Below are 18,532 nucleotides of genomic sequence, written 5' to 3'. Positions count from 1 at the left end.
CAAACATTTGACAAAAACAGAAGCTCTAGCGATCTTGTAGGTCCGGTTTGGACCTACAAGGTTTTGGTGTAGATGAGGAAGAAAATGAGGGTGACAAGTACAGACCCTTGGGGGATCCCAGTCAAAGTAGTATGTGTGTGTGTGTGTGTACACACACACACACACACACACACACACACACACACACACACACACACACACACACACACACACACACACACACACACCCCCCCCCCCCCCCCCCCCCCCCCCGGTATAGGGTTTAAATGGTTAAAAACATGCTGCAGGTGGGTCGCGTGCCACCTGCCAATGTAGAGAACACCCAATAAAACTGCCTGGCTCTGTACTCACTACCCAGGTGTGTGTGTGTGTGTGTGTGTGTGTGTGTGTGTGTGTGTGTGTGTGTGTGTGCAGTCCGGTTGCACATGATGTAGCCCCCCATGTTAAGTCTTTAATCGATACATCTCCCCATCCTGACAGGGAGGACAGAGCCCAGATCTGAGATCAGAGCGATGGGGCTGTAAATCTTTACGGTTCAACCAGGGCCTTTTAGAGCCTGTCTATAATTGGGCCACAGCCAGCCGGCTTCGGCTCCGTGACCATCGCTGTGGAGCCTGTCCAGCGGCCAATTTCTCAGAGACATGCACAAACAACAACAAAACTGCTGCACCACCACCCGGCGAAGGTAAAGGAGTGTTAAGCGAATAGGCTTTGAGTGAGGCCGTCCTCTGTTGTAGTCTGCGATGGTTGAGGGAGTTCTTGGCAGCAGGTGCCCTTTTTATTCGTGGGGTATGGGGGGGAGGGGGTGCGGGGGGCTACGCTTTCCGAGGAACGGTTGGTTTATTACACACCTACGTGTACAGTACCTGCGAGTGCTCTCTGGGGACACGTTTTTCTCACAGAGTGATTTCAAATGAAGGATAATCCAGTGCCCCCGGAATGGATGCCTTTCTTCTACTACTAGGTCATTTTCGGGAAGAAGAAAAGTCTGGACAGCTTTGACTGTCTGGGCCCACATGAACCAGCCACCCCTTCTATTTCAATATTTCGGAACAGAAATAATATGATGTTCTATATAAAAACTAAGTCACCGGGCCAGACAACTGATGCAACCAAATAAAAGGGAGTGAAATGAGGACACAAGTGTGCACGCGGCGCCCGTGTGCACGCGGCGCAAGTTTGTCCACCGTCGACTGGAGCTCAACACAATATGGGTTTCCGATACTTCTCCAAATTAATCCTATGGTTAGCGGTTGGAGCGGTACTTACAGTGTGAAATGACACCCGTTAACAGCCAATTGCTGATAAATGAGATGGACGTTAAGCTCACGCAGAAATCACTTCTGTGGGTTTTTAACTTAGGGTTGCAACTATTGATTATTTTCTTATTATTCTATCATTTATCGAAGAATTGAGAAGAGTTTTTTGAGGGAAGGGTAACATTTCTATATATCAAATCACCTAAACACTATTGACAACTGTTGTTGCACAACGGTGGCATGCAACAATGCTGCTATTTGTGAACTCATTTGGAAACTTTTCACCTATAATGACATTGCCCAAATTGGAATTGATTATTAACCACTTAAACCCCATTATGGTTGAGCGGAGTCCCTCAGGGATCTATGCTAGTGTCTTGTGTGTTTTTGCTCTACATTTTTGTTGAAAATAGCCGATCTAAAGCTTTCCCTCGGAATATGGATCCTGGGGTTTAAGTGATTAATCCATTTGATTAAAGTATCAAGTATATTTCTTTCTATTCTTTTTTGAGTGGTGCCTCAGCTCCATTACGCAGCTGTGTGTGTCCCTATGTATACATGTCCCTGTGTCTGTCCGAGCACGGAAAGCTGAAACTATTTACAATGTAGGCATTTAGCAGACGCTCTTAATCCAGAGCGACTTAAATTAAGCAAGACCAAAACATGGCAATACATCATATACATAAACTGTGAACTGAGTGGTGAAACTCCGTGTGGGGGTCGCCGGGAGGTCCCTGGAACTTCCAGACCCACAGGGAGCCGGGCCGGTTCCGGTGAGCCGCCCCACATCCCAAACGGTTGAGAAATGACAGTTACCGTGTGGGGGTCCCCAGGGGGTCCCTCTACTGTACTGTACTGTCACACCCAAAATCATGTAATGGCTGTTAAAAACTCAGCTTCCCATCATGCACTGTGCACAGTGTAAAGCTCAACAGCGCCTCTTTGTCACCTGTTGGTACTCTAAACAGACAGACTTGCTTAACCCATTTTGGGGCGGGAACCCCGTTTGTTGTTTTAAGCATTATGTTATACTTTATTGAAAAATAGCAGATCTACAAGCTCGTAGCTCGCCACCGAGTGGTACGCTACGAGCTTGTAGGTCTGCTATTAAGTCTAAAAAAATGACATTTTAAAGAGATTTTTTTTCTTTTCGATGTCAGGCCAAAATGGGTTAAGCCACACCAAGGTGTGGCTTCACCACTCAAAAATAGTCATGAATCATACGTAAGCTAAGCACGTAACAGTGGAATATATCATATAGATCTAAGTTACATAAGTTGAGCCTTTGCATACGCCTGTAAGGTCGTCGGGGCTAGGGCAAGTGCTACGGCAAGTGCTACGGGCCAAGATCGAGTCTGCAACACGGTAACTCTGTCACTTCGACCGTTTCGGATGCGGGAAGGCTCGCCGGAACAGGGCAGAGATTTTTTCCAAAAATAATCAAAGTACAGTACAGACTATAGAAAAGAGTACACAATACATGACAGAGCACAGTACAGTACACTAACTATAACAATACATGTACTTTTTCTGCATGTCTGAGTGCGTTGTGTGTGCGCGTGCACACCGTTATCACCCGAGTGGGGGGGGGGGAAAGCTTTGGGCTTGTCGTATCCGGCGCCCAATCTGCTCTTGGTTTACAGAGGGGGAGTGTGAAGGGGTTATCTGTCCCACTCTGATATGCACAGATAAGGGCCCTTGCCCGCTGTTTAAACACCAGGGGCCCATGGTATTAGAGCACTGTGGCCAGCGACCCCCCTCCTCTCCTTTCACCACAATGGAAGAGCAGGCTGTGGCTGTTACTGCTGCCGAGGGCAGCGTGTGAGCATGTGTCTGGGGGCGTGAGCATGTGTGTGCGCGGCTGTACGCGCACGCGCGTTTGTGTACTTGAATTACTATACTTTTGAGGGCCAAATGCCCCCCATCAGTACAATGTTTTATACTAATTAGATAGTATACAATTAGGAATATTGTATAGGGTTAGCATTATGGCATTTAGAGGTTAGGTTTGGGGGTTGGGGTGTTTATACTTGTCGTGCACTGAAAACAGTAGATCTAACAAGCTCACAATGGGCTGCAATTGTAGTATAACTCAGGCTTTAGGGTTAGTGTTGAGAATGGCACCAGACAGTAGTATACTTAATACTGTGTGTATATATATATATATATATATATATATATATATATATATATATATATACATATATATTAGGGCCGGGACTAATTGCGATTAATTACGATTAATTAACTACAGAAAAATTAATGCATTAAAAACATTAACGCATTTTAATCGCACTATTCTTTTCACCGCGGAACGTTGTCACTGGACAGTTTTCAGACGGACCTGCGCACCAAGTGTCCGTGTCCTCTTCAGACAATAACACCACCAGAAACCGCAGACAGTTCACCAGACTGGGGGAAGCTGCTGAGATCACTTTGCTTGTCCCCGTGGATTGGAAATAGGATTTAAAAGGCTATCCGATGGTAGCGTGGATTACAGCACAGTTGTGTGCAATTATTCAATAAAGGATTATTACCCCTATTACTACAAAAACAATGTTTTATTGCTTAAACTTATGTATTCACTATTCATTGATTCACTAGTATACCAAAATCCATTTGAAAAAATTGCTTTCTCACTGTTCTCGGGTCAAATAATATGCGATTAAAATGCGATTAATCTAGATTAATTAATCGCAAAGCCTCTGATTAATTAGATTTTTTTTTAATCGAGTCCCAGCTCTAATATATATATATACATATATATATATATATATATATATATATACTGTATATATATATATATAATATATATATATGTGTGGGGGGGGGGGGGGGGCATTCCCTCCACTACCACAAAAACTAAATCTGATGGAAGGGCAGAGAGCGGAGGTTGCCATTCATTTACTGCTCTCATTCATCTACCCCTCACACGCGAGTACATCTGCACACAAGCACGCCGGCAGCAATATGAAAAGACAAGGTTAAGGCGTTGATGGTTATCAGAAATCTTTAACGGCTATACGCTGCAAAGCCTTTCTGAAAATAGGTTTATTTATTTTTTTCCTCTTTCACTTATGTGATGTACATTACAGCGAGGGTCAGTCATTTGCATGAGAATGGATGTTTAAGTGAAAGAGATAAACCCAAGGCTAGTTCCCTTGAATTGGATGCTGTGTTTGGAATACCAAGCAGCGAGTCGCCCCCCAACCACCACCCGCCCCACATACACCCACCCTCCAGAGTTAGGCCGGCTTGCATGACGCATTTACTTTCCTAATAATCACTCAGAGCCGTCCCGCATTGATTGTTTTTCGTGGTGCGAGGGTTACTAAAATATTTCTGTAATCCCGTCCCCCTGAAGTGGTGCGGGGACAACACTCAACCTCGGGCTTCCTTTAAGAAATAAATCTAGGGCTTGTCAAACGTGTCCCCGCATGGGCGGAAAGTGAGTGACAGAGGGAAAGTGAAGGAGCTGGGAATAAGAGCAGGACAAATACAAGAAAAAGGGGAAAACAAACTTCTCATGGTGATGGAGCTTTGCTTTTGATTCAGTCAATTGAACTTGTGGCGGCTGCAAAAACAAGGGCGGCCCTTGATTTAACTTTTCTTTTTTTTCCCACTTATAAATCTAACATATCTATACCCGTCTCTGGAGGGCAACTCCAAGGTAGCGCCGCCTGCTAGCAAAACACATCTAGCTGCTCTCCTTCTGTGAACCCCACACACACACACACACACACCCCTCCTTCCACACCACTTGAGGAGCCGATATATTATACAATTCATTCAGTCTGTGTGTTGTTGTTTTTTATGATATAATCCAGGGCACAGAGGAATGAATGGGAGCAGGGTCTAAATTTATACAGGAAGTGAGTACTTTCTGGTGCATTCATTTTATCATGAGTGCGAGAGCACGCACGCACCCAGCCACCCACGCACGCACGCACGCACACACACACACACACACACACACACACACACACACACACACACACCTAACACCAAGGACCTGTGCCACATCTGGAAACAATTAGGCTCATGTTTGACTTGACCTGCTTGCACCAAATGAACTCAGTCTTTTTTTTTCTTCTTTTTTTACGTGTTTGCATTCAGAGACAGCGACGGCCGTGACATGGGGGGCGGCTGGGAGAACGACGTGTAATTAGTGACGAGAAACAAAGCCCCCGTGCGCCATGGGCAGCAGTCTGCTCGAATGAAAACAACTGTAATCACATCAAAAGTGTTAGCAGCTTGGGGTCGGCAGTGGAAAGGTACGAAATTGATATATTACAAATCAGTGGGCCCACATTGGGACTTGTCGAGGACACAGGCATCTGTGTGGATGGTAAGTATGAAATGTAGTGGTGGTGGTGGGGGAGGTGGGGGGGGGTCGGTCAGCGCACCAGCCCCTTTCATGTGCGGCAGGACAGGGCAGACAGTGCATGACGCAACATTTGATTTTTCCACACTTCAGACGTCTGAAACCTGTCAAGACATTTGAAGTACGATATCAAACGGCCGACATCTCGGAGTATCTGCTCATCTAAATTTACCCATTAGTATTCTAAAGGGGAGGGGGGGGGCCGAGGCGAGCAGATCAATGCATGAAACGGTTTGGAAATCTCCTTTGATACGAGATTTCCCAGCCTGGGCAAATTGATGAAATTCTGCATGAAATGCAAGCAACCCCATCTCACACGACCACGGATTCTCAAGCAGAGGCTGCTATAACCTGCTATGACCTCAAAGATGTCCATGATATGTTAACGGCATCCTGTAAGCCACATAAATAACAAAAACATCCATCTGAATATGCCCGAAACGTCTTCATAAAAACCTTGCAGTGAGCAATAAACATGAACACCGCAAACCACTTTCAACCTGATGTCTCAATTTTTGGGCAGGTCATATTTTTTTAAATGTAGCAAAAATAGCAGATCTAGGCAAGCTCACATAGCGTCACGGCGGTGAGCGAACAAGAGGGCATAAGTCGCTGAGCTGTATTATTTTAGAAATCTATACAAATACGCTACTACATCAATAAATAATAATAAAATACCAGTTCAAGCTACTGAAAATAGTGTTTGCATTCTGAAATCTGAATACAGCCGTGAAGGGGGAGAAAAAAACAACCCACATCTAAATAACTTGTTCTACATGAGGAATCACCCAAGGACACTTGTCTCTGGAAAACATGTCATCATTCTGTACTAGTTTTATGTATTTTCTAAAGACAACATCAGGTGACGCCTACGGACTTGTCGGCTAAGGACCCGCTCTTTAAAAAACGGGAGTCAGTGAGTGGTGGGTGTTCAGATCCTCGGGTGAACTTTAACCGGTGCACACTCCCATTGAATTAAGCAAACATTTCAGGCTGCACAGGTGGCGTTCAAGGTGGAGAATGCCAAATGGTCACAAAGCAAAAACAAGACAAAAAAAGAAACCTGACAGAATCAATGAGGTGATGATGAAACAAAGTAAGTTCCAAGAACATATTTACACTACTGTAAATGCTCTCTTTTTTATCAGTTACTGTACCTGCTTCTATTTTAACACGCTCATCTTCCATTGCAGTTTTTTCTTTAACCATGCACGACAATTTACACATATTAGGGATATTTGACATTTCTGACCCATTTCCCTTTCTATCTCTATTCTTTTCCCCATGTATTAAACTGCAAATGATGGTAGCTTGTATAACCTTTTTGCTGCACCACCTGTAAACCTGTGATGTGAAATGTAACATGAAATCCTAGTAGTTCTTTTTTCTTCCATAGTTGTATAAAAGGTTGTGAAACAATAAATGCAGTACTCTACCCCACCCCCGACCTACCCTCACTTGTCTTAGAGCCCAGGTTCGGCACTCATTTCCTGGGCTGGACAGTCTGGTCTGACCATAAAGCTAATATGGGCTGTCCTAGTGACCCCCTGGGAAGGGGGGCGGTCAAAGTGTGTGTGTGTGTGTGTGTGTGTGTGTGTGTGTGTGTGTGTGTGTGTGTGTGTGTGTGTGTGCCCGCGCACCAAGGGTGGCTACTTCTCATTAGCCGTCTCCCCTCCCCTCACAAGGTGTTACTATAGACTTCCAGTCACAAGGGCAAGCCTGGAAGTCATCAGAGGAGCGGACTTCATGATAAATCTACTTGGGTAGGCCTCATTTTTTGAGAGGGAGTATGGTGTGTGTGTATGTGTGTATGTGTGTGTGTATGTATGTGTGTGTGTGTGTGTGTGTGTGTGTGTGTGTGTGTGTGTGTGTGCACGCAATTGTAGGTGAGTGTGCACGTGTGAGTGGGCACAATCGCCCTACAGCAGGACGAATCGCCACAAAGTTCAAGCAAACTCAAAAATCAAGGTTCTGAAATGCCATAGTTCCAAGGTTAAAACCCTAAATGCCATAGTTCCAAGGTTAAAACCCCAGGTCAGAATCAGGCAACCCAACACTGCATGTTCTCCTAACCGAACCCTCTGGGCATGTAAAAATAGCCCAACATTGAGCGGAAATATGCAAACATTCGGGGATAAAATAGCACATGTACAAGCCCACAATGAAATGAGCTTGCAGATCGGCTATTTTCGCATTTTGACATAACAATTAGATAGTTTAAGTTGTGCAATCGCGATAAGATATGGAATGGAATTTGAAAATATATTTCACATGTACGGTATGTACTGTATCAGGTGCTACTTTCTAGCAGTGCAATGGTTTCTCCAGTATTATCCCACACATCAGACGACCAGTGATTTACAAATATCAAAGGCACATCACAAACAAAAACTGTCCAAATAAATTAAACCTAAATTGAATAACTGGGAGAAATTTTAAATCATAAAAAACAGCCTCAAGGAATGAAATGGAAGGGAAGGAAGGGGAATTCTGTTCAGCCTACCTGTGCTGCTCCACGGATTCGTTGTCTGGCAGTTCGGCGCCGCAAACATTGCAGCGTTCGTGCTGGTGCCTGTGCCCGTGGTCTGGCTTCAGGCCCACTCCAGCCAGCTCCCCGAGCTTGCTGAAGAATTCCCTCTGGATGAAGCTCTGTGGCAGGAGTCCCCCGTACGCGCTGAAGTCCATGGACATGGCCAGCGCCGGCGACATGGGCAGCGACGACGCCATGGACGGCTGCACCATGGACATCATGACGTCTTTGTGATTGTGTGGCAGGGCGTACAGGGAGGCCAGGTGTTTCTCCGTCATGCCCGCCATGGCTTCAAGCCCCATCTGACCGAGGTCCGCCTGATGCTGGTCGTCGCGGACGTAGTGCAGTTGGCGGGCGCTGGTGATCACGCTGCTCCGCGTCGGCGTGCCGGGGCCGTCCCGGTTGCGGTCCTCGCCGGCCCGCTCTCCGTTGCTGGAGGCGCTGGACTCCATGTTCTGCGGGTTGTCGTGTCCGTTTCCGCCCACGTCCATCATCTCCGTCTTGATCTCGTGTGGCATCACGTGATGGTGGTGGTGGAGGGAGTTGGCGTGGATTAGGTGCTCGGCCCCGAAGCCCTGCTGGAGCAGGGACTGGCCGATGCTCATCAGGCTGTCTACGGCCGCTTTGGTGGGACTCATAGTGGAGAGGCTGAAAGAGGTGGAGACCGAGGGGCTCTGGTCGACCATGCCGGCGATGCCCGAACCGTGCAGACCGCCAGGCGGGTAGCCGGCGGTCTCTGTGGAATGCTTCTTGGAGTTCTTGCGGTTGCCCTTGCGCTCGTCGTCGTCCTCCGTGCTCGCGTCGTTGGCGTTGCCCTCCGTGTCGTTCTCGTCCGATGACTGAATGGTCTCCAGGATCTTGAGGCATTGCTCCTCCAGGTACTCGATCTCCAGGATCTCCGCCGCGTACAGCAGGTCGTCCAGGTCCTCCACCTTGGCCTGGAGCGTGGCCGTGTAGGCGTACTCCAAAATCTGTTGGAAGGTCTTTGGCGAGAGGAAGTCCAGGGTGTAGTGCTGGCTGCTGCGGTGGAAGAGGATCTCGAACATTTTGCTGGTGCACGCCAGGACCGTCCGGTGGGCGTGGAACTCCTGGCTGTCCACCATGATGACCACGTCGCAGAGGGTCCCGGCCAGACGCATCTGGTTGGCCTTCTGCAGGAGGGCCGTGGGGTGGTTGGGGTTCTGGAGTTGGATCACGCCCATTTTAGTTAAATCCATGATGCCGCTGCGATCCTCCGCGAGGCCAACTCATGAGGCTTGCTTTCCCCGCTCAGCTGTTTATTAGTCCGTTGTCTTTGTAAACAGGAAGTCTATCCTGGAAGAACAGAGAGGAAAAATAAGTCAATGCAAGACAATTCTGACAGTGCTGAAAATGTTGAGTAAGCCTAATAATCTTTACATTTTCAAATACCAACATCATTAGCAACGGTTTGAGGAAAAGCTGTGTAAACATTGTTGGGTGATGAAGAGTCCATAATTTCATTTTAAATAAAATGGTAAGTCTTGGTATATTATATGGCATTTAATTTATTTAATTAAGATGTAACAATGTATCAGAATCAAGAATCAGATCCAATGTCACATAGAAATCAACAGTATGCCAAATCTCTGATCGTAGAGAATGGTTATGAATTTCATACTAAGCAATTCACATTCAAAATGTAGCAGAAAGACTCTAGATTCCAGGGAGAAAATGAACAAAAGAGCTCTTAAGAGACCAATAGACTGCATATATAAAAAACTAAACAAAAAACGAAATGTCCATCCTTCCACATTACTTAAATAACGGCCATATTCTTAATGTGTTCAGTTGATGGGCGGTTAAGTGAACGAGTGGGGTATCTCACTGCACGCCTCACAAAGACATTGTGAAATGAAATGGCATCTCACTCAGTATTCCCATCACAGAGAAGAGCAGAGAGCCGAGGAGGGCTAGAGGAGTGAGTGGCTGCCAGAAATGGTTTGAAAAGAGGACGAGGCAAAAGCAGACACCAACAACACTACATTAAATACAGTACAGCACCAATGAATGTACAGTATAATCTGTCTGCACATGAAGTAACTCCATTACGCAGCTGAACAGGATCAACCTGTAAGCCCTATTTTAGGTGAACTATTTAAAGGGTTTCTAAATACAATGAAGTTCCTGCAACGTATATATCTCTTTAAAGAGGTGAATGGTTAAAGAGAAAGGGAAAAGAAAAGGAGATTATATTACTGGCTGAAGTGGCTTTCCTTTCACAACGTGCAAGTTGATAAACTAGATAAACTAAATTGCCATCCTGGTAAAGTTGACATTAATGCGAATTAACCACAAATCTCATAGATAAACACCTACATTTAACCACAGGAAATGTCAACAATACAGCCAAGTCTGTTCAATTGCATTTGCAGTATAAATGCATCTATATCTCCCTAACGAGAAACAAGTTTTTCAGCTCTCGTTTGCTTTCCGCCACAGGAGAGCACTATAGAAGGGATTTAGACAACCCCCTCCCCAACACACACACACACACACACACACACACACACACACACACACACACACACACACACACACACACACACACACACACACACACACACACACACACACACACACACACACACACACACACACACACACACACACACACACACACACACACACACACACACACACACACACACACACACACACACACACACACACACACACACACACACACACACACACACACACACACACAAAAAGAAAATGTTAAAAGTTCAATGTAAAATGCAATGTTTATTAATGCAACACAAAGAAGTTGGAAGAAATAAGATACCATATTAGGCTAAACTGCAAAGTGGTGGCTATTATTTGCCCTGAGGAGTGCATGCAATAGAAAATAAATACTGTGTTGTCTAGGACATTGGACAGTTGTTTATCTGAGCTAAGCTATATTGATAAAACTACATGTTATCTTACAACTGCCTGAGTGTGTATTTAGCCACACAGTCAGCAAAGGTCATGCATAAAAAGCCCAGCATTATCTTTATAACAGGAATGCCAATTTAGCTGCGATTTATGACCCCGGGGAATTATCAATGCCTGTTGCACGACTACAGTAAGGCTATTACGTTCACTCAACGGGGTGGCTTAACTTCAGTAATACGGTCTGCGTATAAATCGAAAGTTGTTGGTTTAGGATACTTTAGCCTTACGGATCACAGGTTAGCTTTCAAGGCTGCCTGTTGAGGGATATCGGTGCGTCTAGACGGCGCGCTAATATTGGAGAACCGAAGACGGACAAACGGTGCTCTGTACGCAGCAAACGTGTCAAATGTTGCATTATTCTAGGTGGATGCAAGGCGATTTCTTTCGAAAATAACACACGGGATATTGAAAATAGCGCAATCAGCCACAACATTGCCTAATCGAACGGCAGCCTTTATCAATCGGATCACGATTAGTCTTAACAACTGTAGCTGCATGCACCGTCGCGCACCTCTGACTGCAACCCAGACAGTGACAATAAAGAAATAAACACAGACCCGCATGCATCTTCCACACAGGGCTTTGTCCAAACAAACGATGTCCTCCTCCTAACAGGCAGTTGTCCAAGAATAAACGCTCGACTCACTCACTTGTCTCAAGAGGACACGCTAGCTGGGACACGAATTGGGTGCTAAAAAAAAGTAGACGAGACCCGGGGATCCAGCAGCAGCTACCGCTTAGGATTCAGTTCCGTTCCATTTGTGATTAACACTCTGACACAGGTGGTACTGATAAGGGCACGCTTATACATTCTTAGTTATAATTTTACATCATTCTTCTAATCAAACAATTAACAAATTATATCTTCAGCTTGAAAAGCACAGGCAGGAGACAGAAGAGACAGACAGATCAGTCTCGATAACAAATCAATTTGCATTTCATCCGTTGACAATTTCCCACCCCATAATAAACAGAACGCGTGTCATTATTATGGGGATTATTAGCCTATATGTCCGAGAATCGTATATGTTTTGCCTTCTCTTAAATCAATCGAATCCCAGGTTATTACACCTATCGGCTGTATTACACTGTAGGCTACTGATAAGACAAATGGATCTATAATAATAAGGATGGATTCAGTTGAGACTATACTATACTGTCAAATGATGTCACCGTGGATAAATGAGCGACACAAAGTGCGTAGGATATACTGGCAGACTGTGACGGTATAATACAAAGGGTCAGGGCGACATTATTCCAGCCGAAACGGTCAAAAGGCTACAATTTGTCAAATAATAAAGTCACATGGAAAGAGAGAGAGAGACGACAGCGAGCATCATAATAATGCCTGGCTGTCTGGGTCTCGGTACAAGACCAGACCTCACGTCCGCTTCCAGCGATCCCCCGAATACTAAAACAGACGCTTACGTCAATAAGACCGCACATCTATTGCAATAACCCGTGTGTGTGTGTGTGTGTGTGTGTGTGTGTGTGTGTGTGTGTGTGTGTGTGTGTGTGTGCGTGTGCGTGTGCGTGCGCGTTAATAGAAACTTCAACACCTTACAGCAGCACGGACGGGGTTATGCTTATGGCAATATTCCACTCCAGTGCGCATATATGATGTTCAGTTAGTTGCACGCAAAAAAAACTTGCTCGATACTTTTTCACACAACTCCGTGCACACACTGTAAGTTGACATGAGGTTGAAGTGGGGACAGCAGCAGCAGCGGCAGCGGCGGCGGCGGCGGCGCACATTTTTTTTAACAGCAAAATAAATATGTGAAAAAAATGTACAAATGTGAATGAAAGTACATCGAGGAAACATTGATAGACTCGCTGCCGGCTCTCCGGCGTGTGGTCCATATTGGGTGTACTCACCTAAGTTGCACGTTTTTTTAGATTCCGTATGTGTGGATGTAGGGGCTGTACAGCATAGTAGCAGCGCAGTTCGCAGTACCCGCTCTCTCACACACGCTCTCACACACGCACTAAAACTCCTTTCTTCTTTCAGCTTAGCAAATCAACACATTGGTGACGTCAGCCGAGCCGAGCCGAGGCTCTCTCCTGACCGAATCCAAGCTAAACGCTGAGAAAGTGAGACACCTAGGGGGCTGTCTAATGTTAATGTCTGCTGTAGGTCTACAGGACGCCAATTACACTGCCTTGATTCCTACTCAATGCATGCATCATGTGTACTGTTCAACTAGCACTTTCATCAGGACCACTCCTACTACCACTGTCGGCCACCACACTAATTATCATTGAATTAATATAATACTGTGATGACATTATATTGATTGATTGATTAATGGAAAATGTTATTAACAGATTGCAGAATGCGTACAGTACATTCAAATAAAGTAATACACAAACTGCTAAGAGGATAAAACCAGAAAAAGCAGTAAGACCTGTTCACATCATTATTGTAAATAATAATAATAATGTAGCCATTATTAATTATTGAACAACAAACAAATTATAGGGTGCTCCATTGAATGGGTTTGTGAGGGGTAAAAAATATATATCCTAAAAGAACCCCACACGCAATCCCTTTCAACATCTGACATACACAGTTGTTGTCTAAAATCATTAGTTGACGACCCCTCATTTGTAACTTGATAGGCTATTGCGTTTGGGCCTTCGGGCTGCTTGCGACACACTACTGTGTTATGGTGCTGCGGGAGGCTCTTGTGTTTTGGTAGGGCAGCTTACAGGAAGTCCTGCAGTACAGTAGCCAACTAACAGTGTATGTATGTCATGATATATGACCTTAGCTGCCTGACTCAGTGGCGAAACACTTATCTGCATAAGCATATTGATAACCATGATATGATGACTGTCCACTACTACTGTATCACTGTAATTGTGCCAAATTATATGAGATGCATACCAGTACTTGTTCCTGCTCATTCTGATCTTATCTTATGTTTACATAAATAGGAACGTCATAGATCAACAGTTTACAAAGTTCACATTAAAAGAGTAAAGCCATGGAGAAATTCAGCAATGTATGTCACCTGGCATACAGTAGGCTAAAATCAACAGCACTGGAGGGGAAAGTACCTCAGCACAATACCATTTTCAATACTTTATCTACATTACAGGCTCTATTTTCGTCCAACCCTTTATCCCTAAACTACTTTGCCTTTTTCACCGTTTTGAAAAACATTTTTGAATTGTTAAATTAGTCACCATCTACAAGCTCACAACATGTCGATGTAGACTGGCTATTTTAACAATTCAAAAATGTTTTTCAAAATAGTAGAAACAGGCAAAGTAGTTTAGGGATAAGGGGTTTAGCATGGGTGCATCTCAGAGGAAAATGTTGTACTTTTTACTCCACTACAATTATTTGAAAACTTTAGTTTCACATTATTTTGTAGATTTTGGATTATTACAAAACACATACATTAACCATATTAATGGTAATGTATTTTATTGTTCACTTTTGTGTTTTTTGTGGAGACTGTGGATGAAAATTTGAATCACTGCTAAATCTGGTGCATTTATGCTACATTATTGTGTACTGTTAATATACTCTGTTTCATCAAAATAAACAAATACAGTAAAGTAAGCCGTATTTTATACTTTGTTAAAAAATAGCTGATCTATAAAAGCTCACCACATCGCTGTGAACTTGTTGATCTCCTATTTTTGAAATATTGTTATTGTGACTGTAGTTCGCAGTTTAAAAAGAAAACCTGCATTTCCCACCAGTCGGTCGGTCACGCCTCCATATTCCATATGGTCACACCTTGTGACATCACGCCTCCATATATGGTCAAGCCTAGTGACATCACGCCTGCATATATGGTCACACGTAGTTACATCACGCCTCCATATATGGTCACACCTCGTGACATCACACCACCATATATCCCTGCTGTCCGGAGGAAACCTCATAACTCCAAAATGTTCATTTTTCAGGAAATTAAAAATATATATTTTTAAGGAAAACAATAAAACCTTATATTTTTTAAATGATGCAATACTGCCTCATCAAAGTTGGTGTTGTGACATTAGATATTGTCAATTACTTGCATGAGAAGGACACTCCATATGTTGATCCTCCCCACCCGTCCTTCCTCTTCGATGTCTCCCTTTTGACTGATACCAGTCCATTTAAACTCTAGACGGGCCCGCCCCAACCGGCGAAAACTAGAGTTCTCAACAGGCCAGAAAATGAAGGCCCGGCCCTACCTGGGCCCTCATCAAACCCTGTACAGTGTACACTCAAGACACTGCCCCCACTGCCACCCTTAGATCTCCATATATGGATCTGACCTGTTCTGACATTCCATACGTTGATCTGACCTCATCAAACCCTGTACACTCAAGACACGCTCCATATGGCCAGTAGATAATTCATTCCATATGTTGATCTGACCACCCATGCCAATGCGCCAGCTCTCTCGCCCAGCAGTCTGCCGTCGTCACCCAGGCAGATGTGTCGCTTCTTGCCCTCAGGGCGTCGTACTGGTGTGTGTGTGTGTGTGTGTGTGTGTGTGTGTGTGTGTGTGTGTGTGTGTGTGTGTGTGTGTGTGTGTGTGTGTGTGTGTGTGTGTGTGTGTGTGTGTGTGTGTGTGTGTGGTACTTCGGGTAAAAATGTAAATGCAGAACGTATAAAAAGTACTTCTACATTGTAGTATTGCTACTGTACTATTCTTTACAAATGTGAGTATTTCTTCCACCACTGATCAACAGCAACTGGTTGGACAAGTCCAGTAGGTCAACAGAGCTCTGCCGACATCAGTATTTATTATCACATAATAAATACAGATGTCCTGATCTATACTTAAGAATGCCAAGAAAGCCAGTCCGTTATGTCTGAAACACTGACTGCACCCCAAACGTGAAACAAACTACATGACATTTTAAAAGAAAATGACCATATAAATTAACAGTAAACTGAAATGAAACCAGTGGTGGTCATATTTGTACTTGAGTTAGCGTACTGTATTATGTATTCAAAAGTATGCTTTTAATGGGCTATCGTCACAATATTTAAAATTCAGCTTTAAGGACAACTTGACCACTTTTCAACTTATCTTCATATAATTGGTCCTCACTAACAATCATGATAAAATAGCACAATTATTTTCTACTCTGTCTCAGAGGAGGGCTGTGGTCAGTTCAGAAACCTGTCCACCAGTGACATCATCAATGGGGAATACAATCTAATAGAATCTACAAGCTTTCTATTCCTAAATATATATATTTTTAAATGTAAAAAAAATCTGGTGGACGGGATTCTGAACAGCCTTGACTGAGTAAAATAAATGTGCTATTCTATCATGAACATTAGTGAGGACCAATTATATGAATAGTGGTGAAGTGGTCCTTTAAGAGGTTAATTGATTCATAATGTGCTTTTTCAATTCCTAGAAATGTAGTAGAGTCAAAAGTACAATATTTGTCTCTGAAAAAGTAAGTATCCAAAATAGCGAAGTAGTACAGATACTGAAATGTACAGACATTTTCTTAAGCACACTACTCAAGTAAATCTACTTAGTTACTGTCCACCAGTTCCTGAAACCTCATCTCAACTTTCACCAAACATCATCAGTATGCTGCCAAACCAGGCCTTTAGTAGGCCAACAGGTATGGAACTTCACATCAAGAGGAATGCAGTGACACAATTAAAAGCTACAGTATATAAAAATGGAGTCATGGGATGTAACTAGGGGTGGGGTCTGGTCTGGTGTCCCCTGATGTACAGAAGAGCGGTGGGAACCGTTAGATGTATCCGAGCGGGGATCACACAGGGTGCCTCATCACCTTTGAGCTGCATGCGGTACAGGCTGAGCATAATGTTTAGCCATGGATGTAGCCAACGGCACTGCCTTAAATCTTGACCCTAATCCCCCGTTTTAGCAAAGGGAAAGGAAGGCGGGGGGCTAAATTATTAAACCACACCCAAGAACAATGGCAAAAGGTTAACCGCTTTAACCTCAAAGATTTCCCCAAATTTACAGAAATAGTCAGTGCAATTTTTGGTGTTTTTCATACAATGAAGCAGCATAGCAAGGACTTAAGTGGTTTAAAAAAGTCATGCACATGGGTCTCTGTCGGGTGGAAACCTCATGTCCAAAGCTGTTACTTTCCAGAATTAAAATAGCAAAATAGCAGATCGCTTTGCGCCATGTTTCAAGCTCTGTTATTTTTTATACTTACAGTGTGACACTGTACTATGAACAAGTAGGGCATTGATTTATGGAGAGAAAAAAAACGCAGCCTGTGATGTTAGTCATCTATGACCGTTGTTCTCAAAGAGGGGTCCGGTTAACACCAGGGGGTCCTTCAGTGGATTTCAGAGGGTCCCAAGCAAAATCATTGATAACCAAATGGACCCCTGTGGGTCTGTAACTCTGAGAGTTTGGTTCCATTTGGTTACGAATGGAACCAAATGGACCCGTAACATTATCATGGGTTAAAGTTTAACCCATGAGAATGTTTAACCATTAAAGTAACAGAGAAATCTGAGGTCTAAGATATTTAAAATGGTATCAAATGGGGATCCTGCTTTCTTTTTCTACGTCATCTTCCCTGGCATATCTTTTCAAATGGGGGTACATGGGCTAACATCATGTACAGTATATCAATTTGTGGGTGGTTTTGACAACCAGTGATGTCTGGTGTCATACGTCATAGACCTATCCATGACATATGAAACCCAATTTGGAAAAAAGGTATTAAATTAAATATATAAATATAATATATATAATATTATGTGTGTGGGGGGGGAATAAAAAACACATTTTTGAGGTATGTCTGTGGTCTACCAGCAGCATGCACAAAGAATTGTGGACACAGATCGGTTGGGAGATTAGCAGTGGTGGAAAGTAATGAAGTACATTTTACGTAAGTACTGTACTTTAAGTAATTTCTTTAGGTATTTGTACTTTACTTGAGTATTTCCAATTTCCAATAATTCTACTCCACTACATCTCAGAGGCAAATATTGTACTTTTACTGATTATTAACAAAACATACATTAACCACTTCAGCCCTACTGTAGGCTATATAAATTTCAGCCATTTGAAAATAGCCGGTCTACAAGCTCACAATGCGTAGCGATGAGACACATTGTGAGCTTGTAGATCAGCTTTTCAAAAATATGAAAACTTGAAATGGCACATTCTGCATAAGAATACTTTTACTTTTCGTATACTTTAAGTACATTTTGATGCCAATACCTTGGTACTTTTACTCGAGCACATTTTGAATTCCAGACTTACTTGTAACTGAGTAGTTCTATATTGCAGTATTGATACTTTAATTAAATAAAGAAACCTTTTCCAGTTAAATAAAGAGTACTTTTTCCACCACTGGAGATTAGTTGCAAGCACACAGATACAGCCATGCTACTGTGATTAAACATGTTTCTACTATCGGCAATGG

The 18,532-nt window shown here is 43.6% G+C and overlaps 1 protein-coding gene across 1 annotated transcript in view; it reads right to left on the bottom strand.

The window, feature by feature from the left end:
* zbtb16a (zinc finger and BTB domain containing 16a) overlaps window positions 1-13,112 on the bottom strand; it is a 149,658-nt gene extending 136,546 nt beyond the window's left edge. Inside the window, exons 1-2 of the mRNA XM_083765136.1 lie at window positions 13,010-13,112; window positions 8,147-9,487 (exon numbers count right to left, since the gene is read on the bottom strand). Of these exons, the coding sequence (XP_083621262.1) occupies window positions 8,147-9,390 (1,244 nt within the window). The 5' untranslated portion in view covers window positions 9,391-9,487; window positions 13,010-13,112. The remainder of the gene's footprint in view (window positions 1-8,146; window positions 9,488-13,009) is intronic.
* Window positions 13,113-18,532: the final 5,420 nt, after the last annotated feature.

Source organism: Protomyctophum parallelum (assembly GCF_964188405.1).
Source record: "Protomyctophum parallelum genome assembly, chromosome: 1".
In the NCBI taxonomy this organism is placed as follows: Eukaryota; Metazoa; Chordata; class Actinopteri; order Myctophiformes; family Myctophidae; genus Protomyctophum; species Protomyctophum parallelum.
Note: the sequence above shows the minus strand (reverse complement) of the source record. Positions and strands in the feature narration are given on the sequence as shown.